The sequence below is a fragment of the Aspergillus heteromorphus genome (genome assembly GCF_003184545.1).
Source record: "Aspergillus heteromorphus CBS 117.55 chromosome Unknown BO70scaffold_1, whole genome shotgun sequence".
NCBI lineage: Eukaryota > Fungi > Ascomycota > Eurotiomycetes > Eurotiales > Aspergillaceae > Aspergillus > Aspergillus heteromorphus.
In genome coordinates this window covers 2056288-2083276 of record NW_020290406.1, presented here as the reverse complement: position 1 = coordinate 2083276, position 26989 = coordinate 2056288, and the positions used below count along the sequence as shown (strand labels likewise).

At 56.8% G+C, this 26989-nt stretch overlaps 9 protein-coding genes across 9 annotated transcripts; 5 read left to right on the top strand and 4 right to left on the bottom strand.

The window, feature by feature from the left end:
- The first annotated feature begins 193 nt into the window (after positions 1-193).
- BO70DRAFT_15937 (Fig1 domain-containing protein) lies at positions 194-1434 on the top strand. Its single transcript, XM_025538268.1, has 4 exons — positions 194-397; positions 459-527; positions 577-904; positions 958-1434. The coding sequence occupies exons 1-4, from the start codon at positions 370-372 to the stop codon at positions 1334-1336; spliced, it is 804 nt and encodes a 267-aa protein (XP_025404390.1). The 5' UTR covers positions 194-369; the 3' UTR covers positions 1337-1434.
- A 1176-nt stretch (positions 1435-2610) lies between these two features.
- BO70DRAFT_282787 (MFS transporter) lies at positions 2611-4440 on the bottom strand (the record flags this gene model as incomplete). The annotated part of the gene is made up of 5 exons (XM_025539057.1): positions 2611-2639; positions 2699-3281; positions 3341-3837; positions 3890-4076; positions 4126-4440. The coding sequence occupies 5 exons, from the start codon at positions 4438-4440 to the stop codon at positions 2611-2613; spliced, it is 1611 nt and encodes a 536-aa protein (XP_025404389.1).
- An 806-nt stretch (positions 4441-5246) lies between these two features.
- On the top strand, positions 5247-6464 carry BO70DRAFT_384122 (RING finger domain protein; the record flags this gene model as incomplete). The annotated part of the gene is made up of 2 exons (XM_025545633.1): positions 5247-5479; positions 5551-6464. Exons 1-2 carry the CDS (start codon positions 5281-5283, stop codon positions 6462-6464), a joined length of 1113 nt encoding a protein of 370 aa, XP_025404388.1. The 5' UTR covers positions 5247-5280.
- A 49-nt stretch (positions 6465-6513) lies between these two features.
- Positions 6514-8428, bottom strand: sld2. Its single transcript, XM_025545632.1, has 3 exons — positions 8245-8428; positions 7540-8164; positions 6514-7456 (listed from the first exon to the last, which is right to left on the bottom strand). Exons 1-3 carry the CDS (start codon positions 8384-8386, stop codon positions 6664-6666), a joined length of 1560 nt encoding a protein of 519 aa, XP_025404387.1. The 5' UTR covers positions 8387-8428; the 3' UTR covers positions 6514-6663.
- A 268-nt stretch (positions 8429-8696) lies between these two features.
- On the bottom strand, positions 8697-9620 carry BO70DRAFT_282722 (sucrase/ferredoxin-like domain-containing protein; the record flags this gene model as incomplete). The annotated part of the gene is made up of 2 exons (XM_025539056.1): positions 8697-9275; positions 9324-9620. 2 exons carry the CDS (start codon positions 9618-9620, stop codon positions 8697-8699), a joined length of 876 nt encoding a protein of 291 aa, XP_025404386.1.
- A 1047-nt stretch (positions 9621-10667) lies between these two features.
- BO70DRAFT_357790 (putative C6 transcription factor) lies at positions 10668-13746 on the top strand. The gene is made up of 5 exons (XM_025542122.1): positions 10668-11590; positions 11707-12982; positions 13031-13332; positions 13380-13469; positions 13539-13746. Exons 1-5 carry the CDS (start codon positions 10904-10906, stop codon positions 13611-13613), a joined length of 2430 nt encoding a protein of 809 aa, XP_025404385.1. The 5' UTR covers positions 10668-10903; the 3' UTR covers positions 13614-13746.
- Positions 13747-15413: 1667 nt separating this feature from the next.
- Positions 15414-16652, top strand: BO70DRAFT_282036 (endo 1,5-alpha-arabinase; the record flags this gene model as incomplete). The annotated part of the gene is made up of 4 exons (XM_025539034.1): positions 15414-16192; positions 16241-16428; positions 16480-16508; positions 16557-16652. The coding sequence occupies 4 exons, from the start codon at positions 15414-15416 to the stop codon at positions 16650-16652; spliced, it is 1092 nt and encodes a 363-aa protein (XP_025404384.1).
- Positions 16653-17883: 1231 nt separating this feature from the next.
- BO70DRAFT_367710 (FAD/NAD(P)-binding domain-containing protein) lies at positions 17884-22530 on the bottom strand (the record flags this gene model as incomplete). Its single annotated transcript, XM_025544581.1, has 9 exons — positions 17884-18660; positions 18708-18939; positions 18985-19857; positions 19903-20169; positions 20355-20438; positions 20964-21283; positions 21332-21700; positions 21748-22333; positions 22397-22530. The coding sequence occupies 9 exons, from the start codon at positions 22528-22530 to the stop codon at positions 17884-17886; spliced, it is 3642 nt and encodes a 1213-aa protein (XP_025404383.1).
- A 3175-nt stretch (positions 22531-25705) lies between these two features.
- On the top strand, positions 25706-26941 carry BO70DRAFT_15745 (uncharacterized protein). The gene has a single exon (XM_025538253.1). The coding sequence runs from the start codon at positions 25842-25844 to the stop codon at positions 26826-26828; it is 987 nt and encodes a 328-aa protein (XP_025404382.1). The 5' UTR covers positions 25706-25841; the 3' UTR covers positions 26829-26941.
- The last annotated feature ends 48 nt before the right edge of the window (positions 26942-26989 follow it).

Genomic DNA, 26989 nt, shown 5'->3' with positions numbered 1-26989 from the left:
TGCCTCTTTTCGGCATACTGCAATCCAATTTAGCCCACTCGACCAGTCCATTACCTGATTGATACCTTGTCTTTGCTCTCTAACCACCTGAGATATCTCCCAGGGTCCAACGTGCCACAACCGCTACATTCCTGCGATCTCTCCTGCATACCAACTCTATCGCTACATTCCTGTCGGCGTCCGATCTGTCAGGCACAAGGCCGCTCGAGTCACCAACTCGTCTCGTCGTGACTCGTTTCAACTTCACAACTACTCGTCGCTGGGGGTACTGGCCAGAGTGAGCCTCACCAACACTTCACACTCCTTCTCGGAGTTCCGAGAAGCGAGTCATCGTGAGAGGAGGAAGATACCAGGCCCCAATCGCCCACTATGCCTACATTTCGCGACCGGCTAGGCAGTAGGTTCCCCCGACCTCACACGTGCAATTGTATAAGAAGACGCTGACGATTGCGATGCAGAGTACCTGCCGATGATCGGGTACCACCACGTGCTCATGATTATCATCGCGGTCGCCATCATCTTGCTATGTGAGCTATCATATCGTCCCACTCGGAGGAGTGTCACTGACCGTCTTAGCTCTTCTATTGGCCGGCTGTTCATCGTCCTCCCCGCAGATCCCCGACATCTTCCTCATTTCCCTGTACTATGAGCGCTACAAACCTACCTTCAACCTCGCTCAGGTCGACCCGGGTGTGGTGACCGCAACGGCGAATATAGTGGGAGGAGCCCAGATGGAGGTCCGCGTGGGATACTTTGGGATCTGCGTGCAGCCCGACGCCGGGTCGTACATCTGCAATGCCAATGCGACGGCGCTGGCGGAGATTGTCACGGTCGACCAAGACCCGCTGAACCTGATCTGGGTGGCATCGACGTTCAAGGACGCAGTTGTCTTTCCGTACCTACTGTATGTTTCCTCGGTTCCTTTCGTCCTGTTAGCAAATTGACTAACTCCTCCAGCATCATTGCTGTCATCCTCGCCTTCTTTTGTTTTGTGCTCCTCGCTACCTTCCCCGGCTGGCACGAGGAGATCGACGCCAGTGGCTCGGAAGTGGAAGCCAAGCCGTTCCCATCGCGCCCCGTGTCCCAGGCCGCGTTGGCCCTGATCTTCGTGGCGTCGGTATTTGTGCTCGTCTCGGTATTATGGCAGCACACGGCCTCCGTCGCCGCGAGCACCATCGCCCAGGACATGGGCAACGGAAGCGTGAAGAGCGGAGTCGGCACGTCAGCCATGGTGCTCGGTTGGTTTGGATTCGGACTTCTGGTCGTGGTGACGATAGGGCTGCTGGTTATGATTCTCAGCATCAGCCTATTAAACCGGTTGACAGATGAAGCTTAGCCGGCCCTTCCCTGTCTTCATGACTTTTCTTTCTGTTTGTCTTTTTTTGTTCTGCGTTTGCTTTTTTTCTTTCTCTTCTGCGTGACACCCCGCGCGCACGAACTCACGTTTTACCCCAACCTGACACGAACACGTTACACGCAAACACGACCCCGCGACACGAATAATTACGAACAACTCCACACAACACCCCGATTACGCAATAGGATATGACATGATATGGACATGTACATGGACAGGACAGGATAGGATAGGATAGGCCAGGACAGGATATGGGAACCGGATATGGATTTGAATATGGATGACTACGACATGGATATGGATACGGATATGGATACGGATAAGATCTGAAATGGGATCATGAAGCAATGCATAATGAGCAACCAAGCAAGCATATTGGGCCATGAAATCCAAAACCAAACAGGAAAAACCATCGGAACCCCAGATTATATATGTTTTATCATCATCATCCAGGTCAGGATCTGCCTGACTGGATGGAAATCATGACCCCCACACCCACACCCGCACTTTTTACTCACTGAACAAACAAAACCAACCAACCCACTAACAAACAAGCAAATAAATCAAGTGATTTGATCTGATCTGCTTCATTTTCAGTGCATTGATTTTACTTTCACCACCTGTATATTGTGTAACTTCTGACCTGGTTTTTTTTTTACATTACTGCTGTTATTGTTGTTATTGTTGTTACTGTTGTGATTTGGTTGTTGTTGCTGGCGTTGTTGTTACATGTATAAAAGATATGGTGAATTTCGTGCTTTTTATGGCTTCTTCTATGGGGTTATGGGAAGATAGGGCTGGGCAGAACTGGGCTGGACTGGGCTGGAATGGAACGAAATTGGGAGGATTTTGTGCTTCCTTTTTTTTTTTTTGTCTGGGTAGATAGCTATACTTGGGGGCTTTCCTGTTTTAGAATGAAATAGCAGATGGATACACTCAATTTTTAAAATAGCAGTTAACATGCATGCCTCATAAATGTCTATACAGTTATATAAACAAACTTGTTTGTGTAGGAAACCATCGAGATCCTTTTAGTAGTAGTAGTAGTAGTAGTAGTAGTAGTAGTAGTAGTAGTAGTAGTAGGGTAGCCACTCACTCACTCACTCATAATAATCATAGCAACATGACACCGTGTAAATAACAAATGGGGGAGGGAGGGAGGAAGGAAGGAAGGAAGAAAAAGCTTGCAATCCCAGCAATCGGACATCAGACATCATATCAGACATGCTGATCAGATATCATGTCTGGCATACTTACTCGCCAGCCTCAACCTCTTCCCAAACTTAAGCAAAACAAACGGAAACGGGACAAACAGCACCGTCAAACAACCCAGGAGAGTACACGCCCACCCGACCCCCAGATTATGAAACATGGCGGACGCAAACAACGGAAACCCAGCCCCGAACGAGGATCTCAAGAAGTCATTTCCGGCAAGCACGGACGCCGCGAACTTCGGATACGCATGGGCCTGGTAACAGAAGATACAGTTGAAGATGAGACAGCCACCAACAGCAAAAAACATCGACGCGATGATGGGGACGATCCAGTGCACGGAGGCGAACTGGCCGGTCCAGCCGAACCAGAAGAGGGAGATGGGGAGGGCGAAGCAGCCGACGCAGGCTGGGGGCAGTTGCATCTCCGGGGCGATGTTCCAGTTCTCGTCGAAGTGCTTGGATTGGTATTTGTATTTCCAGTAGAAGTAGCACGGGATGGTGATGCAGCAGGTGGAGACGAGGATGCCGAGGAAGGCGAGGCCGCTTTCGCCGGTGTTGAAGCCGTGGATTTCGCTGAAGACGATGGGGAAGGCTTCGAACCAGATGTATAGGATGCCGTAGATTAGGGCGATGTAGAGGTTCATGATGAAGACGATGGGTTCGAGGAAGCAGAGTTGGAAGGGCCGGATGAGGGCTTCGAAGAGGACGTCCTGGTTGGGTTTGGGTTAGGGGGTGGGGGGGTTTGAGGGGGAGGAGGCAGGGGGTGTACCTTGGGCTTGACGTGGGAGATCTCGATCTCGGCTTCGCATTTGTAGCTCGAGTTGCCGGTGATCTTGCGGATGCGTCGGGCTCGTCGGTAGAGGATGTTGGGCGCGTAGGTCTCCGGGAGGAGGAAGAAGAGGAGGACGAAGGCGAACGCGGAAACCCAGAGGAGCTGCCAGATGGTCCATTTCCAGCCTTCGGCTTGGGCGGCGAACCCGCCGACGAGCGGACCCAGGACGGGCGCCGAAATGGCAAATGCCCCCCAGATGATGATCATGTAGTCGCGCAGCCTGGGGTTCCAGATGTCGCCCATGGAGGCGGCACCAGTGGCCAGGGCGGGCGAGCCGATGAAGCCGGTCAGAAAGCGAAAGGCGAGGAGCATTCCGAAGTTGGTGGCGTAGATGACGGCGAATTCGAGGAACACGAAGACAAACAGGGTCAGGACGTAGGTAGGGCTTCGGCCGATCGCAGGTAGTTCCGACAGGGGAGACCAGACCATAGGACCTGGGATCGGTTAGTTGTACAGTTCAAGTCTCTTCTGGGTTATCGAGCGCACCCAGGCCATATCCCAGCACGAAAAGGGTCAGTCCCAGCGTCGCAGCCACTTCGCTCACCCCGAATTGCTCGCAAACACCCGTGATGCCAGGGGTGTAGATGGCCGAACCGATGTAGATGGAGAAGGTGAGCAGCCAGATCAGGCTGCTGACGCCCAGTTTCTTGAACGTGCTCCAGTTTTGCGGATTCTGCGTCTTTGTCAGCTATCATTCTGTGACAGTCTGTGTGTATACGTACCTCGGGATCATCCGGTCCTCGCCAGTCAATGACCATTTCAGCTCTGGAATCAACCCGGTCTGCCCCCTCATTCCGAACCGTCGATGAAGACGACACGCGACGTGATGACCTTGATGCCTGCGACAGGACAGTATAAAGACCCAGGTTCTCCTGGTCGCTGTCCGAGACCGCCGCTTCTTCATCCTTGACCTGCTTCTCTGTTCTCAGATACTCGGTCCACATCCCTGTGTCGATCTCCTCGGGGTAGCGTAGCCATCTTCGACCACTGAAGATGCGCACCAGTTTCCCGAAGGCTGAGTCCCGGACGGTCTCCATTAGTTAGGGCTGGTCAAGTGTTCAATTGCTGGGCGGGAGGCAATAGCGCATGGGATATATAGCACCGGGATCCATCGTCGGGAGCATTGTGAATTTATACCAACACTGTTCGGTGGCAATGATACATCTTATTCAGGCCTTGGAGAAAAAGTCTAAACCCGGTTTGACAGCCGATTGCCTGGCCATCTCGTCGGTCGAGGCCTATAGCCGGAATGCCGGGCTAAATCCGTAAACCCGGGAGGAACGCCTGGGGAGCTTGACAGCTGAGTGGTCACAGATCCGTCGGATCGGAGGAGCTCAAATGATTTCATCATGGTCTGGACACTGGGCAGGAAGTTAGAACGTCACCTTTGACAGGCTGTTCGACGACTGCGATTATTCTTGTGACGTCACGACTTGTTGAAGATTCCAGACGCGATGCCGGTAGAATATTTATCACTCTCCGCTTCATCCTTGCGAGATATTCTCTCTTCTTGGACACCGAGAGGGTCTCAGCAATATCCAACGGCAAGGGTATCAACCCCAAGCATGCTATTATAGGTGTCGCGGTTGCCCTTGACCTTGTAGACCATAAGGGGAGCAGCTTCTGCGGTTAGTATTCTACCCCGAAGAAGAGGAACAAGCACATGTAGCGGAACAGCTGTTGAGTCGAGAATCAGAGGACAACGCAGGCGGGACAAAGACGCCGACAAAGTATCACCACTGGCCGCTGTCGTCTCCCGTACCGATTCTGCCGACAGAAGGCTGCCAGGCGGTGTGATCCCCGTCCCCAGGCAGCTCTCCGTAATCCCGCCTCATCCGCATCTCCACCCCACCCACCTCCAGAGCAGTCGGATTCTCATGTCCCAGGATGACGACCTGCAGCAGGAAATACTGCAAAGGACGCTACAAGAGGTAGCCCGCGAGGAGGATGGCGATCCCTGCGTGATCTGCCTGGAACCCATCTCCGAGCCCGCCATCGCGGTGCCCTGCCGCCACGCCAACTTCGACTTCCTGTGTCTGCTGAGCTGGCTGGAACAGCGGCGCAACTGTCCGCTTTGTGAGCTTCCCTCTTCCCCCTTCTCTTCTGAAGTGTATGTTCGGGACTGCGACTCTAACTTTACTGTCAAGGCAAAAGCGACATCACATCCGTGAAATACGATCTCGCCGGCCCTCATGCGCCCAAGATCTATCAATTGCCTGCGCTCCCACCTGCAACCACCACCACCACCACCACCACCACCACCAATCTACACAGATCCCCATTCCAGCGTGGCCCTCGTCGTCCCCGCCGACCCCGCAGCCCCGCTCCCCCCCAACGGCAACAACCCTCCGACCCGATCCGCCGCCGCCAACACATCTACCGTTACCAACTGTACTCCCTCCGCGTCGGCTCCAACCGTCTCTCGCAATACCGCGAGCTCACGCCCGAGCGCTTCAACCGCGAAGAAGATCTCGTGTCACGGGCCCGGAAATGGATCCGTCGCGAATTGCAGGTCTTTGCGTTTCTGAACCCGGAGTCCGAACACAACACTACCAGCACCACTGACGCCACCACCAGTGGGAGCAGAGGAACTGGGCCACGATCAGGGTCAGGATCAGGATCAGGGACTGTGGGGGTCGCCCGCCCCGGACACCAAAGACTAGAGAGCCGTCGGGGCAACAACGCCGAGTTTTTGCTCGAATATATCATTGCCATTCTGCGGACGGTGGATATCAAGGGCAGTGCGGGGCAGGCGGAGGAGCTGTTGAAGGATTTCCTGGGGAGGGAGAATGCGCGGTTGTTTCTGCATGAGTTGCAGGCGTGGTTGAGGAGTCCGTTTGGGGCGTTGGAGGATTGGGATCGCAATGTTAGGTATGATGAGGGCGGAGTACGTGCTGAGGCTGGGGTTGGGGTCGAGGGGGAGAGGACGTCGACGCCTGTTTATCGGGGTGGGGGGCGCGGCCGAGGGAGGGTCTCGAAGCCGGGGAGACACCGCGATCGCGATGCATTGGCTCAGGCGAGAAGGGTACAGTACGCGCGGGACCGATATATCCCGGATTGAAAGTGTTGGAAGGGCCATAGCCTTGTATGATGTATGATGCTCTGTAACTAGATATATAGACGTGCTTTCTTCGCTTGGACTGGTATCTTGAACAATAGTATAGTATGCATGCATGCATGCATGTATGCGATGCGATGCGGTATGCGGTAGTCGTCGCTCGTGATGTGGATGTGGATGTGGATATCCCTCCGAGGTATATCTATCTTCTGCGAAAGCGCCCGGCGCCTCGCCCCTTGGAGCCTCTATTCCGGATCTTCAACGACCGGTAATTCGCGTGGGCAGCCGGGTTGACCTTGCGGACACGGGACTTGGGATCTTCCTCCTCCTCCTTTGTCTCCGCCTTGGGCTTCTTCTCCTGGGGCTGTTCCTGCTGCGGCTTGCCGGCGGCGATAGCCTCTTTCATCTTCTCCGAGAAACTCTTCCCTCGAGTCAGAGGCTTCGAAGCCTCGTCGTAGTCGGGATCTGAGTCGAAATCCGGCTCCGACATGCTATGCAGGGACTCGAAGTCCTCCGGGTCCAGCATGTCCTCCAGATCTAGCATCTCCTCTGGACCCTGTGCAAGTGCATCCAACGCCTGCGTATCTGGGACCACGCTTTCGTCCAGATCACCCTCCTCCTCTTCTTTCTCTGACGGCTCCAATTCCGGCTCCGCCTTCGACTGGGCCTTCGGCTTCGAGACCACGGGCTTCATATGCACATTGCGCGTCGTGCGCTTCTGGCCCTTCTTCTTGTACACGCGGCCCGAATCACCATGCCCATGTTCCCCCGACGGCACTGCCTGACTGTCCATGACCTGGGCATTCTGCTCGGCCTCAATCTCATTCAACACGTCCCAATCATCCTGTAGCCTCTCCTCCTCCATGTCCCGTAGCCCCTGCACCAACGCCGAAAGCCCCTTCCCGACAAACCGCGGCCTCTTCCTCGCCGCCATCGGACTCAACCCCCCACTGCCACCCTCCCCGCCCGCATCATACCGTCCAGACGTCGACCGTCTCAAAAACGACGGCGTATCTGACCCCACCCCCACCCCATCCCCTCGCCCTGGGCCTTGGCCTTCTCCCCCTCATCCATATACGCCGGGACTCTCATCCCGCCCTTCCCGTCCCCATCCTCCATCATAGCCGCATACCGCCACGTCGTGGGCGTCGCGAACAGCGTCGAAAGCATCCATTTCTTCCCAGACGACGCGGGGGTCCGTTCCACCCGCGGACTGTCTTCCTCGTCCTCCCCCTCCTCCCCTTCCCCCCCTTCCTCGGCAATCGTATCCAACCCTACACCCCTCTTCCGCCGCCTCGACGGCGTCTGCGCCCCTGTATCCCTGACACTCGCTACCCGTGTCGCAGACGGGGTCGCCGTACTCCCCCCAGACTCAGACAGCAGATCAAACAGACCGAGTGCCTTTCCGTCGCGTTGCGGGGTGGGCCCAATTGCTGTCTTCAGCGGAGAGGCGGAGGGGAGGTGGGTGCTCGGGCTGAAGAGACGGCGCAGGACGGAGGGGGAGTCGTAGGGGTCGACGGTCGCGGGGTGGGCGGTTCGCGCTTTGGAGGGCGTTTCGAAGGCGTGTTTGCTCGCTTTCCGAGGAGTGGTGTCTGAGGGGTGCTTGCGCTTTTTGGGCCGTTCTTCGAGTTTACTCGTACTGGTGGAGGTGGAAGTGGAGGTTTCGAGGGCTTTCAGGCGGGAGTATTCTTTGTATTTTGCGGCTGGGGAGGGTGAGTTCCGTTTGGGCTCATGCATGGTGTATGGGAAAGAGAGGGGGTTGGGGGTTGGGGGTTGGGTTTACCTATCTCAGGAACCTTCTTGATATCATTCCGCGCGGCCTTTCTTCCCCCGTTGGCGTCGGCAAAGGCTCTCTCCCATTCTTTCAGTTCCGCGCGCAGGTTCGCGGACTGGGTGGCGATCTCCTGGATGGCGACGGTGGCCATGGTTTCATACTGATGTGAGAGGGAGGTGTGGGTAAGAATATGGGGACTGGGGATAAATAAGGATGGGATGAAGGGGAAGGGGGAGTCAATCGAGGCCCGGGCGGTGGACCGTCGCGTGCGCGAAATCAATTAACGCGGGTTGGGCCACGGCGGGTGACGTAGCGTGTCTCGGGCCGTCCAGGGACATTTCAAAGGCAGAAACCAATATTCTTCTTCTTATTTGCAGGATCATTGCAGTGGTGTCTTTAACTAAATAAGAAATCGGGTTTAAGATGAATCTGTCTACGAATGATATTAATCTTGAAGAAAATCACCAACTCGTCAACCCCCGACCGCGATCAAACCCCCCTCGCAACTGCGACTCGGGATGCACCACCTTGCCCTGCAGGAGCGTGTACTTGACCAGCCCCTCGCAGTGCTCGGGCTTGATCCGGGCCAGCCAGATCATCTGCTCCTGCTCCCGGCGATACACCAGCACGTTGGCGGAGAACTTATGCCCGCCCACGTGAGAGACGTAGAAGATGCCCACGCCGCCGGGCCGCTCGTCGTTCGCGTCGCGGTACAGCCCCAGGGGCCGGAGGTGGCGCTCGAGTTCTTTCTTGATCAGGGGCGCCGTGATTCCGCAGCGGGCGTCGCGCCGTTTGTGCGAGCACAGCAGCACCACGTAGTCGTACTGGCAGGGTCGGGGGGACAGCTTCGAGTCCGGGTCGGGGGGGATGGTGCCGTTATGCGAGAGCGGCGCGTCGATGAAGCGGCCGATGACTTCGTTGATGTCGCGGGGCTGGACGGCGTCGACGAAGGTGAATGAGGGGAGGAGCAGGATTGTTGTGCCTTCGGTGGTCCCCTCGGTTTGTGGCGATTGGAGGTTGGAGGCGGATATCATGAAGCGCTAGTTCGGTTAGTGAGAGACAGGCCCGGGGGAGGTACTGGGACGTACGCCGTGCTGCGACTTGCTCGAGGAGTCGTCAAAGGCTTCCATCAGCGAGCCCTTCTCGGTCTCGACCTTCTCAACCCAGTCCGACTTCCCTGTCGCAACCAGGACATGCGTGTGGAACTCCTTGATGTGTCCGTATAGGGGCTTCGTGGTCTCCATCTTGACCTTGGAGGGGAACTGCACCGTGCAGTCGGCGCAGTCCTTGCGACAGTCCGGACCATCCTCGCTGGGGTCGACGGTGGGGAAGATGTAGCTGTCGTTGCGGATGAGGCCGCCGCGCGACAGGAGAGATCGGAGCATGGTGTGGCACTCCCGTTTCGGTGATTTCACGAGGGATGGAGGGTTGGGAGTGTATACCTCGTCGACGCGATCGAATATCCGGTGTTCAGGTGGCAGGGGAAATTCGAATGCGACGAGACAGGCCCCATGCATGATACCTGACTGTTCCTTCATCTTATACGCCGTACGGCGTGTCAGACTCGGAGACAGCCTTAACCGCGAGATCCCCGAGGCCGATCCCCGAGCAGATGGGTCATGATCCTGCCAGGCATCGCGAGAAGTATTTTGGATGGGTCTGGGGGCTGGCAGGAATAGCCCTCCAATCAGGGGGTGGTTGCTGTTGTCAGTGTTGAGATGGAATCCTTTGCGGGAGCCCTGAGCCCTGGCATGTTCCACAGCAGGCAACACTCTATTCAGACTGACTCTCGGTGCTCTTTCTGGTTTCTACTCTACGGAAGTGCGTGCCTGTTGATCCATCGATTCTGGTCTCACCCCTCCGGGACACGTCCGAAATTCCGAAGAGCCGATGTCCGACTGAAAGCGGGCGGAGAGTGGATTGCGGTGTACAGAAATAGGTTCCCTCGTTCTGGGAGAAGTGATTCCTGGACCCTGCCGCCCCTCCACACTAGGCCGTGACAGGCAGTCTGGCTGCCTGCCGGTCCCTGCTGACTAACGGCGAGGCGAGGCGCAGTCGCCCCTCAGGGGGGAGATTCTTTGCTGCAGGCCTGCTGTCGAACACTCGAACACTCGAACACTCGATCATACGTATCGACTGCGACCCATTTACCCACGCCGCTGTCCCGTTGTGCCGTCCGTCCACGATGCCGGATAAGGTTGACGAATAAAGCATGCGCTAGTTTTGGTCTCTGCCTAAAGGGTCTCGGAGATCGCAGCAAGTCTGGGCAAGGCTTGAAGCCCCGCCGGGCGAGGCTACCGGAACAAGACAAGACGGCCGGTGGGCCAGTGAGGGACCACGTAAGCCCGCGCCCGCCGCCGCCCGCGTTTTGCCCGTCGCGCTTCTCTTATCAAAGTCACAACGCCCGAGGGACACGCCGCCCGCCCGACCACCACCACCGACCGCTCCAGTCGGTCAGCTCCCTCTCCAGCTCTAAACACTGCTGGCCTGGAATCCCTGCCTGCCTGCCTGCCCACTGCCTGTTCCTCGGAGAGAAGGGAGGGACCGCCGCTCTATCTCTCCCCCCCTCCCATCCCATCCGATCTATCCTATCCCATCCCATCCTATCCCATCCCATTCCATCCTATTCTTCAAACCCCCCTCCCACAGATGAGAACTTCTAGCAATTATGGCCGATATTCAACAGCCCTTGGGGGCTCCTGACTCGGACCCCCCTCAGCTGGATTCCCAGCACCAGCAACCGCGCGTGCGGAAGCGACGCCGTCGCACCATGGCCTGTATGCAGTGTCGCAGCCGGAAGCTGCGCTGCGATCGCGAGTATCCCATCTGCAGCCGCTGCCAGAAGAGCAAAACCCCGTCGCGATGCACCTACGAGGATGGATTCCTGTGGCAGCAACCCAACACAGTGGCCTCGCCCGTCTTTTCCGACCGCGGTCCCACAACCACGGTGCAGATGCCCCCAGCTGATCGGGCGACTGCCCACCCTACCCCGGACTCGGGGATAAGTAGTGTTCCGTCTCGGTGTCAACCCTCAGCGCCCGGCGCTCGCCCCGTCGAGGAGAAACGCGACAAATTCCTCGAAACCGTTCTCGGCGCTCCGAAGGCTGCCGTCAATCAGGAGCCGTATGTGACCGCCGAGATCTTGCGCCATGCCCCCGATCCTCATCATCATCATCATCATCATCTTCTTCTTCACCATTCCAGCACCCACCACTCCTCCTATCCGGCTGAGGACGATGACATCCCGGCCTCGCCCACACAGCAACTCGACGTCGCCCCTCGGATCATGATGCGAGGCAAAGAAACCAAAACCCGCTTCAATGGGTCGGGCATTTTTGCCAATCTCATCGCCCAGGTAATCCATCCTATTCAACCCCCCCCCCCCCCCCCCCGGCGCCCATCCCCGACCCTCGTCTGGTGCGTGGAATGGCTCAGGGGCGATCCGTTGACCATATGTTGACATCCCGACAGTTCCCTGACCTCCGCGCCTTCGCGGAGGAAATTCGCCAGGCCAGCCCGCATCTCTCGGCCTTGAGGCCCGACCTCATCAGGGTGAGAAAGGGCGTCTGGAAGAAGAAACCCCTGAACATGCCCTTCCCCGTCCCCACCACCGCCTCCTTGATCACCATGCTCCCCTCGCGGTCAGCAGTCGACGAGCTGGTCATTTTATACTGCACGTACATCGAGTCCACGCATCGCATTTTGCACGTTCCTTCGTTCCTGCGGGAGCTGGAGGAGTTCTGGGCGCAGCGCGAGTCGCCGGATATGATCTCACCCGTCTTCGTCGTGCAGCTGCTCCTGGTGCTGGCCTGTGCGTGGAACCTGGCCGATTTTCACACCTTGCAGATGAAGAATGACGGGAACCTGCAATGCTACACGGCGGTTGAGTGGGTCCTGCATGCAGAGAAGTGGATGCAGAATCACCACATCAAGCGCCCCGAGCTGACCAGTCTCCGTCTCGACACGCTGCTGATCATTGCGTTCAACATTCATGGCATGAAACGCAGCCAGGCGTGGCTGGCCACGGGAACCCTGGTTAAGCAGGCCATGATGGCGGGCTTCCACCGCGACCCCACCCGGTACACCCGGATCTCCGTGTTCAACATGGAGATGCGCCGACGGATATGGACGACCATCTTGGAGCTGGACCTGCAGGTCTCGCTCGAACGCGGCATGCCGCCGTCAGTCCTGGAGGAGGATTACGACACCCTTCCGGCGCGGAACATCAACGACAGCGACATCCAGGAGGACAGCACGGAGTGTCCCGAGGCGCAGCCGCTGAGCGTCATGACCGATTCGTCCTTCCAGGCGGTGCTCGTGCAGTCGCTCCCGCTGCGACTGAAAGCCTGCGCGTTGATGCACTCCCCGCGGATCAACTGCCGGTACGAGGAGATCCTGCGCATAGACCACGACCTGAACCACCACTTGTCGAAGATCCCGGTCTGGCCCGTCTCCGACGTGGACGATTTCCAAACGGCGCACCGGATCATCCTCATCCGCGCCCTGCTGGAGAACAAGATCGGCCACTCCTTGTTATCCATCCACACCCCGTTCGCCATCGAAGCGCCGAAGGAATCCTTGTTTGCCCCGTCCGCCCGGGCCCGCTTGGAAGTCGCGTCGATGATTCTGTCCACGCAGCGCCGCCTGCGCGAAATGTCGCAGCAGCTGTCTCTCTGTAACATGGGCGACTGGACCATGCAGGCGTACTGCACGATATGTCAACTCCTTCACGAGGGGCAGACCAGCGGTAAGGGGGATATGTCCACTGCTTTGCAACGCGTACTGACACTCCCAGGGTCGCCCATCTCTCTCACCCGGACCCTCCCGGGCCTTCCCGAGTCGTTGATCGCTCTGGTGGAGGTGGTCTTGACATGCCTCGAATCGCGCCTCCTCCTGGTGGTCAAGGGGGCGAAGGAGTACTTCTTCATGTCGACCATCGTCGCCCTGGTCAAGGTGGGCCTCTGGCCGAGCCAAGCGCACATCTACAAGCAGGAAGTCGTCGAGCGGGTGATCCTGTTCGCGCAGACGCTGTTCACGCGCCACGCCAACTGCGCCCACCTGGGCGACTGGGGGATGGGGAACTTCAAGACCAACCAGGTGAGTCCGGTCTCGAATCATCCTGACTGACCCGCTAACCCTCGCAGGTCCCCAGTCTCAACACCGGCCCGGTGCTGGTCGCGCCGCCGTTCGTGCCCGACGTCAGCATGCCCCAGGCCCCGAACTTTGGCATGATGGTAGGCCCTTCTCCTTCTCTTCCTTCCGCTGCACTATCACCTCTCCAAGTTAGACTAACCCCCTCGCAGCCCCCCGGCGAACTCGACCCCTTCCTTGACGCGTTCGACTGGGGAGATCTCACGGGGATCACCTTCCAGCAATGATGTAAGAATACGGAGACGTCCTTATGTCAGGACCTACGTAACGCCTACCTCCTCACCCACCAACCTATCTACCTTCCATGACGATTGTATGTACTGTACAGATACTCTATATCACATACTACCTGCGTCCCTCCATGAGAACCCCGGTCATAATAAACAATCCCCCGTTCGTCGATCATGTAATTCATCTCCACAGTAGTACCAGGTAGTGTTATTATTATTATTGTACAAAGTAAAAGTATGATGCAAGACGATAATCCACAAGGCAATGACGGCATCGAACCGCAGCAGCAGCAGCAACAACAACAAGGAACCAGCCGATCACGGACCGATGTCACTAGTAAGTCATGATAGACAGACACTGGATCAGGCTGGGGCGGGAAGTGGACCGCTGCCGATCGGGATATCAAATCGGCTGGCTGTGATTACATACCAAGTACAGTATAGTATGGCTGTGAGATAGATAGATAGATAGATCCATCATGTCAGGACTTAAGTTAGTATCTTGGGTAGGCAAAGACTTTCTAGCAAGGAATCGATAGATAGGGTGTCTGTCTAATTATAGATACCACTGTCGGGATCGGTATTGATATTGTAATCTTCCTAGTCGTACTGGGAGACAGACATTTTGTGTTCTGGAGTAGTCACTCCCAGAACCAAACAAACAATGCTGGAATGGATGAATTGGGGGTAGATGTAGATGTAAATTCAGACTGTCTCTCCTCGGTAAGTATTCCGTACTCCGTAAGTAAAACCGACATCAGACACATTATGGTCAGTAATACCTGTATTGATATTGATAGTGGATGAACTGAACAAAATCCTAGCCTGTTCTCGTGACCCAGCATTATTGAGTGAGGGATTTAAGATTTCAGATTTGAATCTGAACATCAGGCGTCTCGCCTAGTTATCTATCTAGGAGATTCCTGGGAGGAACATCGGGGGATCTTAATCATAATAATCTCTCACCGAGATCCTTGCTCTGTTTAGTGTTTCCTCTGTAGAATCTAACAACTGCTTCTTCTATGATTCTATCAATTAGACTGGCAGATAGTCTCTGCTCTCCACCTTAGGCAGGCACATTACCGTATGGAAATACCAGACGGTAAGGTAACGACGCAGGGTCAGCCAGCCCGGGGACGTTCGGGGCCACCGATCGTCAGGGATTGGCACTTGGCACGGACGGGTATTACAACCGAGACGTGACGGTCACAAACGCGACCCTGGACGGGGGAAAGTCAATTGGAAAGCTTGACTGGTACGGACCCTGTATGATGTATTCGCAGCATCTCTCAGTGGCAATCCCTCCGTCTGCTTCCTCCGTCTGCAACTCACTTCCCCTTCAAACCCACGGTGACGTTCGTGTCCTGCAATTCTTTCTCTCTACTTAGTATTACTTAGTTATTCCAGTTCTAGCCTCGCCATGCATCCGTCCACCTCACAGCCTCGTGGGTCGGTCTGCGCTGTCGCCCAGCTAAGCCTTGGAGCCTTTGGTTAGCTCGTCGCTAGTCGTCGTCTCTTACTGCCAATCAGCATGGGCACGGGGCCCTGCATGGACGCAGTCTAGAGCCCTACTGTGTGTGTATTATCAGCTTCGGCTTTCTGCCTCGCCCGGCCCCAATCCCTCAACCCCCCTACTAAGTACTATATACTATATACATACCCATGTCGGTCCCTCTCGCGCGCACCTTCGCTAGTCTGCTTCTATCATTCATGTCAGTTTGGGGATTTTCCTGCCACGCCACCTCCCCTCCCACCACCTGAGAACCTCTCTCTCTCTCTCTCTCTTTGCAACTCACCATGTTGCACACGGTCCTTTCCGTCTTCTCTGTCCTGCTCGCTGCAGTGGCGGCCCTCCCCGCAGAGGTGCATATCAACACCACCTCCTTTTCCAACACCACAGCCTACCCGCTGCCCAACCTGGGCAATGTTGCCGCCCACGACCCCAACATCATCCAGTACAATGGGTCCTTCTATCTCTTCAAAGGCGGCGTGCACATCCCCATCCACAAGGCCAGCTCCCTCGACGGGCCCTGGGAGCAGATCGGGACCGTCCTCCACGAGTCCAGCGTGATCACCAAGCAGAACCGCTCCCGTCCCTGGGCCCCGACCACCGTCGAGTGGGACGACCGTTTCTTCTGCCTGTACGCCATCAGCGAGTCCGGCAGTCGCAACAGCGCCATTGGGGTCGCCTCCGCCGATTCCCCGGAGTCGGGCAACTGGACCGACCACGGGGCGCTGATCAACACCGGCGAGGGTGCGCTGTCGGATATCGACCCGTACACCATCTCCAACGCCATTGATGGCGCCTTCATCGCAGACCAGAAGACCGGGAGCCCCCATCTCCTGTACGGCAGCTACTGGCACGGCATTTTCACCGTCCCGCTCGCGGACGACCTTCTTTCGGTCAAGACGCCGCAGCATCCCAACGCGACCAATCTGGCCTATGTTCCTAAGGAAACGGTCAAGCCCATCGAGGGGTCTTTCATGACCTACAAGGCACCGTACTACTACCTGTGGTTCAGCCATGGCAAGTGCTGCCACTTCGACCTCGAGAAATTCCCCCCCATGGGAGACGAGTAAGTCCCGAACTGCCTGTCCCAGGGCTCGCGCTAACTCGATGACAGATACAGCATCCGGGTCGGCCGATCATCGGACGTGACGGGCCCGTTTGTGGACAAGGATGGAGTTGACCTCCTCGACGGAGGCGGCACCGTTGTTTACGGGTCCAACCACGGAGTCGTCTACGCTCCTGGCGGCGTCGGCGTCCTGACGGGCAGTGGCAACGACGCAGACGTCCTATACTTTCATTATCGTACGTATCGCGGTTCCCCCTCTGGAAACCAACTAACATGAATTGGCTCAGTCAACACCACGATTGGCTTCACACAGGGAGTGAGTACCGCCCCTTCATCTTACTCTGACAACCACTAACGCGCCCAGGATGCCCAACTGGGATGGAACTATCTGCACTACGTAAAGGGATGGCCCGTGGCTCTCGAGGGGTATGTTCACGCCAACGGCAAGGACGACTTTTAGGAACAGAACAGGAACTAAAGGTGGAAACCCATTAGAAATAGCCTAAACGGAACGAGCGAAAGCATCGGAGGGATCACACGACCCAACTCCACGCTACATTCTCTAGCGTTGCTGTGTATGTGCTTGCTGCTTAACGTCGCCCCCATTCCCTATTCTGTGTCAGACACTTATCGTTGTCCTCGTGCGCGAAGTCATTGGTTCATTCCTCTGGCTGTGCCGTTGATTTCATCTAGCGTCGCCCGTTCTCCGCCACGCTGCACCCTGTTCCTGAGGAATGGGGCCGTTTTGCAACACTTGATCCTGCGGGATCCAACATGGGGCCGAGATCCAACATCCACGGAACCCGAATCAGCAGTTGGGGTCCAACAAGCCACGAGCCTGATTCCTGGATCGCACCGAGATTACGGCCCACCCGCCTTCTACACTCAACACCATGTCCGTGGTATGTGACAAGCATCGCTGGATGAAACAGCACCGGAAGCACCACCTCATCCGTCATCCCGACTCAGAAACACCGTGGGCATATTCCCCAGCTTACCCTGGATGGCACCGCCCGATCCAACCCAACAACAGGGTCTGAATCCTCCCGCTAACCCCATCAGCTCAGCCTCACCAACACCGTACAGAACAGCTAGAGAAACTCTCGCCCCCGCCGCATTGACTCGACTCTCCTGCCTAATTCTTGACCATACTCAACGCCTAGTCAATCCCACCATCCCATTCCACGTCTGGACGCCGAATAGCCTAGCCCGCTTGCAAAGCGGAACTCCACCCTTCGAATACTCGCTCGAAGACAATACTTCCATGCCAGTATTCCCACAGAAAATAAACCCACGACGACGACGGTGAGGGTGTTGATGGGGATGGCGTTGGCGTTGGCGTTAGGGTGGGCCTGGGCGGTGTCAGCCGCGAAGAGACGGGCTCCAGCAAGCAGCTGCAAGTCCAGCTGAATGAATACATACATACATACATACATACATACATACATACTGAATGAATAGATACATATTGAATGAATACGGCATATACAGATATTCCTGAGATAGGCATACTCATTCTTGTGTGTTTGTTTCTGGCCACGCACGGTCTGGATCCTACACCTGTGCCCAGTCCAGGTTGGTTTCTCGGCTTCGGATCAAACTACGCGGAATCAGGTAAATGCACAGGAGCCACTTGGAGGGATCTGTAGAGGAATCTCTAGAGGAAGGGCGCTCTGAGCTGCGAATACCGATCAACAACTTATGGACTCTCCCCCCCGGACGAAGAAGGCCACTGTCGGAGCACTCCCCGCACGACCCGACAGATCGGCCTGGCACGAATCCACCACCCCCCGATCATCCCATGTAAACCCGACCACTCCCCCACCCCGCAGTCTCAATCCCTCCATGCTGCCTCCCCCCCACGCCGCCGGGATGGCCGGGCCCAGGAGAACAGCCTGCGTGTTGCCGACATCCGCACCCGCGCGATCCAGATCCCGGACCAACATCGAGATCATCGCGCCCACGACCCCAAAGTTGGCGTCGATCTGGAACGGCGGGGACCCCGAGTACATGTCCAGCCCGTTGTCGGCGAAGTTATCCTGGATGGCGAGCGACAGCTCCGAGTATGCCTCGTCGGTGACGTTCAGCAGGGCCCAGCAGGCGCTGCGCCATACCTTGCCCCAGCCGGTGTTGGAGTCTTCGACGCCCGTGCCGCGCGAGTAGAGCGTCGTTTCGACGGCGTCGGTGATGGTCTTGTTGAACCCGTGCACCGCGGAGATCGAGTACCCCGGGTACCAGCCGTACAGGTTGGAGAGGTGGCGGTGGGTGTCGTTCTTGACGTCGATGTCGAGCTTCCATTCTTGGATCTGGCCCCAGTCGCCGATGTGGATGCCGGGGTCCAGGGTGGAGAATTTGGAGCTCACCGCGGATTTAAATGCGCCGTCGGTGTCGCCGGACGCTTCCCAGCCGCGGAGGACGTGGTCAAAGAGCTCCCAGATCAGCTGCTGGTAGTGGGTGCAGCCGAACGTCTGGACTGTTAGCAGTTGGGCAGTGAGATGGTGTGTTTGGGACTTACCGTCGGCCCATGCTCCGGGGAATTGCATGGGTTGACAACCAGGGTGCCGTCTTTGAAGTACTCGTCCTGGACGAGTTGAGAGAGCCAGAAGAGCGCCGCCCCCTTGAGAATCGGGTACCCGGTTTCCTGGTACCAGGAGGCATCCTGGGAGTAGTCGAAGTGGTCCCATACGTGGTGCGACAGCCATGCGTTCGTGGCGGGATAATCGGCCCATTGTGCGACGTTCTTCATTCTATAATCCCATTAGAAATGCGCTTGGTGCGGCAGAGTGACTCACGCTGTATGTCCGAATGTATTCATCTCGTCGTGCGTCACCCATCCTTCCGATGTGCCGTACAGCAACTCCGCTGTCTCCGCCCCTCGAGGCATCCATGTCTCGGCCATATAGGTCCAAAGCGGCTCGGTTTGCGCTCCGAGGCCGGTCTGTTCCACGGCCCAGTGGTTCATCTGCAGGTTGATGTTGGCATGGTAGTCGCTGCTCCAACCAGGGGAGTATGACTCCGTCCAGAGTCCTTGCAGGTTGGGCGGTAAGCCGCCTGGTCGTGATGATGAGATGAACAGATATCGACCGTAGTCGAAGAGCAGATTCTCAACGTATGGGTCCCCGGGCTGAGTGTAGGACTCGAGGAGCTCGGTGGTCGGCTGGCTGGCCGAGCCATTGGGATCCGGAAGAGACAGGGTAAACGTGCCGAAGATGTCTTGGAAATCCTTCAAGTGCGATGATTTGAGGGACGCATAGGATTTCTTTGCGGCGTCGGTGGCTGTTTGGAGAACCTCCGCATACGGATCTTCCCCTTTGAATGAGAAGCCAGCTGCGGCGTTCCCATTGGAGGCGTCATAGTCTGTCCCCGCAGCGAAGACGAGGAATACTTCCTTTTCGCCCTCGGGGACATTCACAGTTGAAGCCAGCGACGAGCAGAGATCGGACGAGTTCTTCGACCCCGGCACAATGACAGTCACCCTGGCATTGTAGATCATCCCGATAGAAGCTTGCGTCACGCCATACAAGCTGATACTATTTCCGTGACAGCTCACATTCGGAGCAGGAGTCGTGAGCTGATTCTCCAGACCAAATGTGATGGCAGGCAGCGAAGAATTCGACGCCAGTCGGTAGGCGCAGATATTATCCGGGTAGGAACAAAAGGCTTCTCTGTATGGGAGTCAGTAACTGTTGTGCCGTGGACGGGACACTTACCTTTCGATATATGTCTCCGCAGTACTGAAATGGTCAGAGTAAACCGCTGATCCTAAGTCTAAGCTACGGCGGTATCCATAAACATCGCTTAGTCCCTCCAGATGGATGGTCAGATTCGCGAGAACCTGATATGATCCGTAGTCCGGATACGCTCCCAAAAGTGCCGACACATTGCCTGTGCCGTTCTGGAAGATCCATTCCCTGATGCCAGGGAGAGCACCTGCTTTGGACACGTTCGGGTTCCCACCGATGTATTCCTGCACCAATCTTCAGTCCCGGTTCAACTGCCAAACACTTCGATAGTCTGTCTCACGCACCGGGTTTTCGAACGGACCTCCACGCCACAGCGAGTCAACATTCAGGTTGACAATTTCCTTGTCGTAAGCGCCTATGGGCATGGCTGATTGGTGTCAGTGCCCGACCTTAACACAACGGATTCTCTTCTCAAAAACCCACCTCCCAGTCGTCCATTTCCGAGAGGGAACGCAGTAGTGATGAGGCTACTGTAATTCCCAGGAGACTCCGACCATAGCGACCTGGCCGCTGCCAGAGGAACAGCCAGCAGGTAGACGTACGCAGACAGAAGCATGTTGTGTCAGAGTAGCTGATTGAACCCCCACAGCCAGCACCGGAGAGGGAGCGGAGTATTTATGGGCCATGTCTTTGCCCTGGGGTCTCACTCTCGCCGTTTAATATCCAGATGGGCAGCTCCTGTGGAGGGATCCCTGAGGGGGGATAGACTAGCTGCACTCCGTGCATGATGGCCGGGGCAGGAGTGACACCCATTGGAGGATTTATTCAGCAGGATGAACCAGCTGCAGATCGGCACGATGGGTTGATTTGCCAGGAGTTGAGGAACCCCACACGGTGGCAAGGGAGGGAGTCTGACTGTCGTGAAGGAGGAAAAGAAAAAGAAAATGAAAAAGAAAGAGAAAAAGAAATGGCGGGGCCATGTGACCGCGCGGGAGGGCACGGGTCTATCTATATAGGCTAAATGCTCCATGCTGGCTATGGTGTCTACTGTCCTCCTGTCTGCGATCTGCTACAATCGGCTCTTCGACGCCTCCTCATTCGCCTTCTGCCACATCCGGATCCGACGCTCATGTCCGGCATTGAACACGTCTATCCACTCCTGCTCGAATGGAGGCAGCCGGCGACCGGCCTCCCCCGGCTCCCCCGCCAACTGTCGCAGGGTCTCGAAATACTCTCGAAAGTCGGGGTTCACGGTGGTGAAGGCCGGTCCATCCCCCTTCTGCGCGATCCGATCTTGCTCCCATTTCTGCTGCTCCTCCAGGGACGGCAACTTCGCCTTGCCGGCCAACACTCTCGCCGCAGCCACGGCCTGCCACTCGAAGATCTTGAAGGTCAATCCAGCGCCAACCTGGATCTGTTAGCTCCAGTCCATGATGAATGTTCCACGGGTACATACCGCTCCCAAGAAGACCAGAGACGGATCCTGCTGGTGGAAGATATGCAGGTACAGATCAGGCACGCGGTTGTTCCTAGTAGGGATGCCAGGCAGGTACGGCAATGCCCAGGTGAAGCCCGTGCCAAAGATGATGTAATCGACGTCCGAAACGGAGGTGCCGTCCTCGAAGTGCACTGTCCGCTGCCCATCCTCGGAGGAGATGCGCGAAATCGGAGGCCGACGGTCGATCTGAGGGTGTCTAAATGCCCAGTCCCCAAAGTAGGGGTTGTACCTGCCACGGACCACCGCGTAGATCGGTGACTGGGCTGCCCCGACGAGGCTGACTGTGGTATCGGCAGCTGAGACCGACGCCCCGACGGTCACGACTTTCTATAGAGCATTAGCGTGGTTCGATGGGAGTATCACACGGTTCCCACCTTGCCGCGATACCGGTCAGGCCCACGGTACTGCTTCGTATGCAGCACATTCTCGGGGTACTTCTCGATGAATTCCTTCAGCCCCGGGATCGCCGGGACGTAAGGCACAGAATAATGCCCCGAGGCGACCACCAGTGCATCAAAGGTTTCGCTCCACCAGTAATCCTGCCCACCAGGCCCGCCCGCCCGCCGCAGCGTGAGCTCCCATTTTCCGGTCTGGGGGTTCTTGACCGCACGTTCGACAGTCGTGTTGTACTCTACGAGATCCTGGTATCCGTTCCGGTTCAGTAGGTCCTCGATATACTGCCGGATCACCGTGTGGTGACGGAACGGAGTGTCTGGTCCATGGAGGGCAATCGACCTTTGGGAACGGACCACCGGGACCGACTCCTGTGAGTACTCCATGGTTGAGGCATCCACATTGGTCTCCAAGGTGGGATAGATGTGGGAGTCGGTAAAGCGATGTTTCCCCAAGGCCGGCGTATACTGAGGCAGGCTGGAGGGAATCTGGATGGGGGCATCTGCTGTCCTCGCGGAGAGGCTGTCGACATCCAGGGGAATATGTTTCTCATTTCCCCGCGATACCCTGGTCCCGATTAATCATTGCGAAGACCAAGATTGCTGTGGGGAGAGGAAGTCGACAACATACCAGCATCCGCCGGCTTTCTCCTGTCTCTCGAACACACGGACCGAGTCAAAGGTCTTCTCCTGAATCAAGGCATCTACTGCGATGGCACCGGCGGGCCCAGTGCCGATGACGGCGACAGTTTTGAATTGGGTCATACTGGGTCTGTCTGAGCGACCGTTGGAAGTGTTGGTAGTGCCCAAGGAGGAGAGAGGAATCGAGGTGGCGGGATCAGTCAATCAAGTTGTCCTTAAGGTTTGGTTGTTGATCGGCCGAGTATCCTGATGCCAGCCATGCCGCCGATGGCGTCAGCAAAGACCACTGACAGGCGGGCGCATCTGCCAGATGAGAGTCGGGGGGATCTACTCACAGAATATCGCCCTGCTCTATGGTCTATCCCAATATATACAGTCCAAGCGGTGAAACTGCCCAACTAGTCGCAACTAACCATTGGGGTTGCAATTCCCGAGCACGGTTCGGGTTTTTGCATCGCATTTTTCTGGATCCTCCGCTCTGATTGGCCCGCCCCTGGTAGGTGCACGTGATTTGAGCTTACCAATGCGCGGAAAGCATTGCGATTGGACGGCGGCTCAAAAAGCCTGTTTATTTTCACCCAGGCTGGCCAATCACACGGCCGGATGGCATGCCTTTCTGAATCCTTTGCAGTCAGACAACTCTTCAGGTCTGGGACTGGATCACTCGAGTGGCTGGCTATTCTTGCTACTTTTGCCAGTGATGCCCCCATGTTCAGGACAATCTCGGTGCCAGTTGCCGGCATCCATGAGAAACGAGATCATTGGGAAGTGGTCGGCGACGATAAACTTCGTTTCCACGGCCATGCATGCCGTTAAAAGCATTCAAGCACTGCTCAAGCCTCGGGATAGCAGCTTGGAGGCCCGCTACATAAATAGGCCGAGCATATGAGGATCTAGGCTATGGCACGAGCACACACCCTGGCAGTTACAGATATATGACCTGCCCCGGGCCCCCGGGAAATGAGCACAGGCAATTGACTGACGCGCAGGATCCAGAGGTTCTAGACACGGTGCCCGTGCATAGGTGAAGTGGACATCCTGCCGTGGCGGTACAGCCTCAAAACCCTTATCATCTTAGCAACCGCCAGTAGATAGCAGGATGCGGAGTGGCAAGAGGGCCTGGGAGTGTTGAGTGGGCTCACCGTGTCAGGATGATACTGCATCGATTATCCAGGTCTTTGGGTCGCGCGCTTCATATAGATTATCCCGAGGAGCGTCATTGCCTTGAGACTGGCTGGACTTGAAACCTGGAATAGGCAGGGAGAGCCGAGGATCAGCCATCCTGGCAGATGCACGCATCGTGGCGAGAACTGGCTCAACAAGGTTGTCCATTTTCTTATCCGACATGCTTGACTCCTCCCCTCCCTTCGACGTCAGAATGTGAGGTCATCCTGCCAGGACAGTGGCACGATTTGAGATACTAGGGCAAGTAAGGCCGATGAGATCGACTGCCCCGAAGCCATTGGGCCAATGGTACTTTATCCATGGATTAGCCGAAGAACCTTACATAGTAGTAAGGTTGATGGACCTCCAGGACGTGCGGGAGTGAGGCCGGCTGTGATGGATCTGAAACGCTGGTGGGTTTGGGTTTCGACTTGGCTGGCATGACTTCACGCCCGAAAATTGGGCTGGGGTTATGGCTGCTTCGATCAATCTCGATAGAATGCGGCTGGAATGATGTCGGGGACTTTCAGCTGACACAGTTCAGGTCTGGAAATTGTACGACAAGGTCGGTCCCTTTCAACTTTAAATCGATGAACCACATGGATGGGGATTCCAGAAGGCGAAAGGGTCTGGACACATTTCTTTAGTGCGGCAGCTAGCATGGAAGAAGTGTCACGGCATGAACGAAGGGTCTATGTCGGGTAGATACAATGCAGGTAGTGAATGATCGATCCCCTTGAGATTGTCAGGGCCAGTATCAAGCCAGATGCTCAGCCACAAAGATGGCATGGGTGCATGGATCGCACCGGGTTGAGGATGAAACGAGAAGGTGAGATTGCACGGTTTTGTTGCGTGACCCGGCAGACTGCTCCTGCCTCAGGCAGCGAGGCAGCGAGGCAGTGAAGCAGCGGGGCACGTGCCCGGGGGCGGTAATGGACTCCGCTCTTTTCTTTTCCATCCCTTTTCTCCCCTTTCCTCCCAACTCTTCATCTCCCCGACGGAACCACAGACCCGTCCGGATCCACCTCGTTCTCACTTTTGGGTCTTCCGTTCTAAGACTAGAGCCGTTCCGGACAGATGACTTGCCCTCCTCCCCTCCTAGCTATACCTCCGTTGCAACTTCCAGCCCAGCGCACTGGCTGACGGACAAACGGTCCGGCTAGTTAGCGTCTGTTCCAGCGCCGTCGAAACCTGGAAGAGTCGGACAGGTCAGAAGGGTCAGAGGCATATCCATGGCGCCTCCGACAGTCTGCGACACCCGAATTCCCTCATACTATCTGTCTAGTTTATCCCCAACGCGACCCTGCGGATGATTCCTCCCAGGGTCTGTCCAGTGTCCAGACCAGCTCCAACGAACCCGATCAGCAGCATCTACCACTGGGCCAGGGCTGACGCAGCCTACCATGTCCCCGGCCTTCCTAGGGCTCGGATCAGGGACCCTGGATGCTTGAAACGTTGATCAGGGCCCGGGTGCCACACGCCGCCCCGATTGGCGGGTGATAATCTATCGGGGATCGGGGCTCCACGGCCACCTCAGGCAACATCTCAGGCCCATGGGACATCACCTTGGGGTCAGACTTGTCCCAGAAAGCCTGATATCCCTTCGATTACTGCTGGCACGGAGAAGCGGAGCACGTCACGGCCCATCTGCCGCCGTTAAAGTGTTAACCGCACCCTAACGGGGCATGCGCTGGCGGGTGTATGATTACCCTGGATCAATCCCTGGATCTCAGGGCTGAGGGCCCATTTTTGAGCACCCGGGTCAGCCTCTTGAAGGACCAGGCCCTGGATTCACCAGTGTTTCGCCCGAGTGGAAGATCGCGGCAGTGCGGTTGGGGCATCGTTCAGCAGGCCGGCACTCAGCAACTTGACTCGAGAACCGACCCAGACGTTCTGGTCTGCGGATCCATGCTTCATCTGCATCTCAGCCGTAATCTGCCGCTTGCATCATCTAGAAACGCGTATGCAGTTCCATCTCCAAGCCCAGGTCATCCATGACCTCATGCGATTCGTGCTCACGCATGGCGATGTTGAGATCCTGTCCGACCGTATATCCCCTCATAGAAAGCGATGCCCATCCAGGCCTATAAAGGACCGTGAAATCCCCCACGGTCTCAATCTCTCCCCAGGCTTGATCGCTTCTCTTCATTCGAATCTGGTATTCGCAAGTGTCTGGTACTTTACAATCATTTCCACAACTTTTCTTTACAACGTCAAATCTACAATCTCTTTAAAAACAATCTCTCAACAACAAACAACAATCATTCAAGATGAAGTTCACCACCGTCGCTCCTCTCTGCCTTGCGGGCTGCGCCCTGGCATACCCTACTCGCACCGAGGAAAAGAGACAGGATCTCTCTGACCTCAAGAACCTCATTCCTTCCGGTCTGACCCTGCCTACCGGCCTGACCCTTCCTTCGGGCTTGTCTGGCCTCACTTTGCCGACCGACCTCTCCGACCTCTCTGACCTGCTCAAGAAGCGCCAGGAGTCGGAGGGTCTCACCCTCCCTTCGGGCCTTTCCCTTCCTTCGGGCCTGTCCATTCCCTCGGGCCTGCTCCCGTCCAACCTTCCTGCCCCCACCGGCACCAGCGGAGGAGGAGGTCTGCCCGACCTGTCCGACCTGACCGACGCTCTGCCCTCCGGGCTCTCGAAGCTGTCCAACCTCTTCGAGCGCCAGCTCGGCGAGGAATCTGGCTCCTCTGGCTTTCCTTCGGCATCGGGCCTGCCCTCTCTCGGTGGCGCCTCGGGAGGCTCTTCCCCATTGGCCTCCCTCAGTGGCTCCGCCGAAGGCGCCGAGTCCTCCTCCGGCTCGACCCCTTCTCTCGGCGGCCTCGCCCCGTCCTCCAGCGGCGGCCTTTCTAGCCTCCTCGACAGCAGCGGCACCTCGACCGGCTCGGGAGCCAGTGAATCCGCCAACCCTCTCGAGGGCTTCAACTCCTTCCTGCAGTCCCTGGCCAGCGACATCCCCAAGTCCTCCGGTAGCTCCGGCTCCGGCGCCGACCTGTTCAGCCAGCTGCCCGAGTTCCTGAAGTCCATCTTCAACACGGGCAGCAGCGTCAGCGGCTCCTCCTCCTCTTCCAGCGGTCTGGGCAGCTCCCCTGAGCCCAGCGTCAGCGAGCCCACCCCCAGCTCCGGCGCTGTGTCCGGTGCTTCCGCCCTCTTCCCCGGCTCCCCTAACATCCCCGCCGGCTCTGCTGCCCCGTCTGCCAGCGCTGCCCCTGCCGCGGGTGCTTCCGGTCTGCCTTTCAAGGGTTAAATTGGCATTGCCATTGACCAATGACCCTGTGCTGTGGGGCTGTCTTCAGCACAACCCCAGCACAGGGTAGGGCCACAGACTACGCTGGATGGATACCGTCACGATGGTTAACCGGGTGGATGGCTGATTGTTTGGATTTTGGTTGATCATCGATTTGTCAA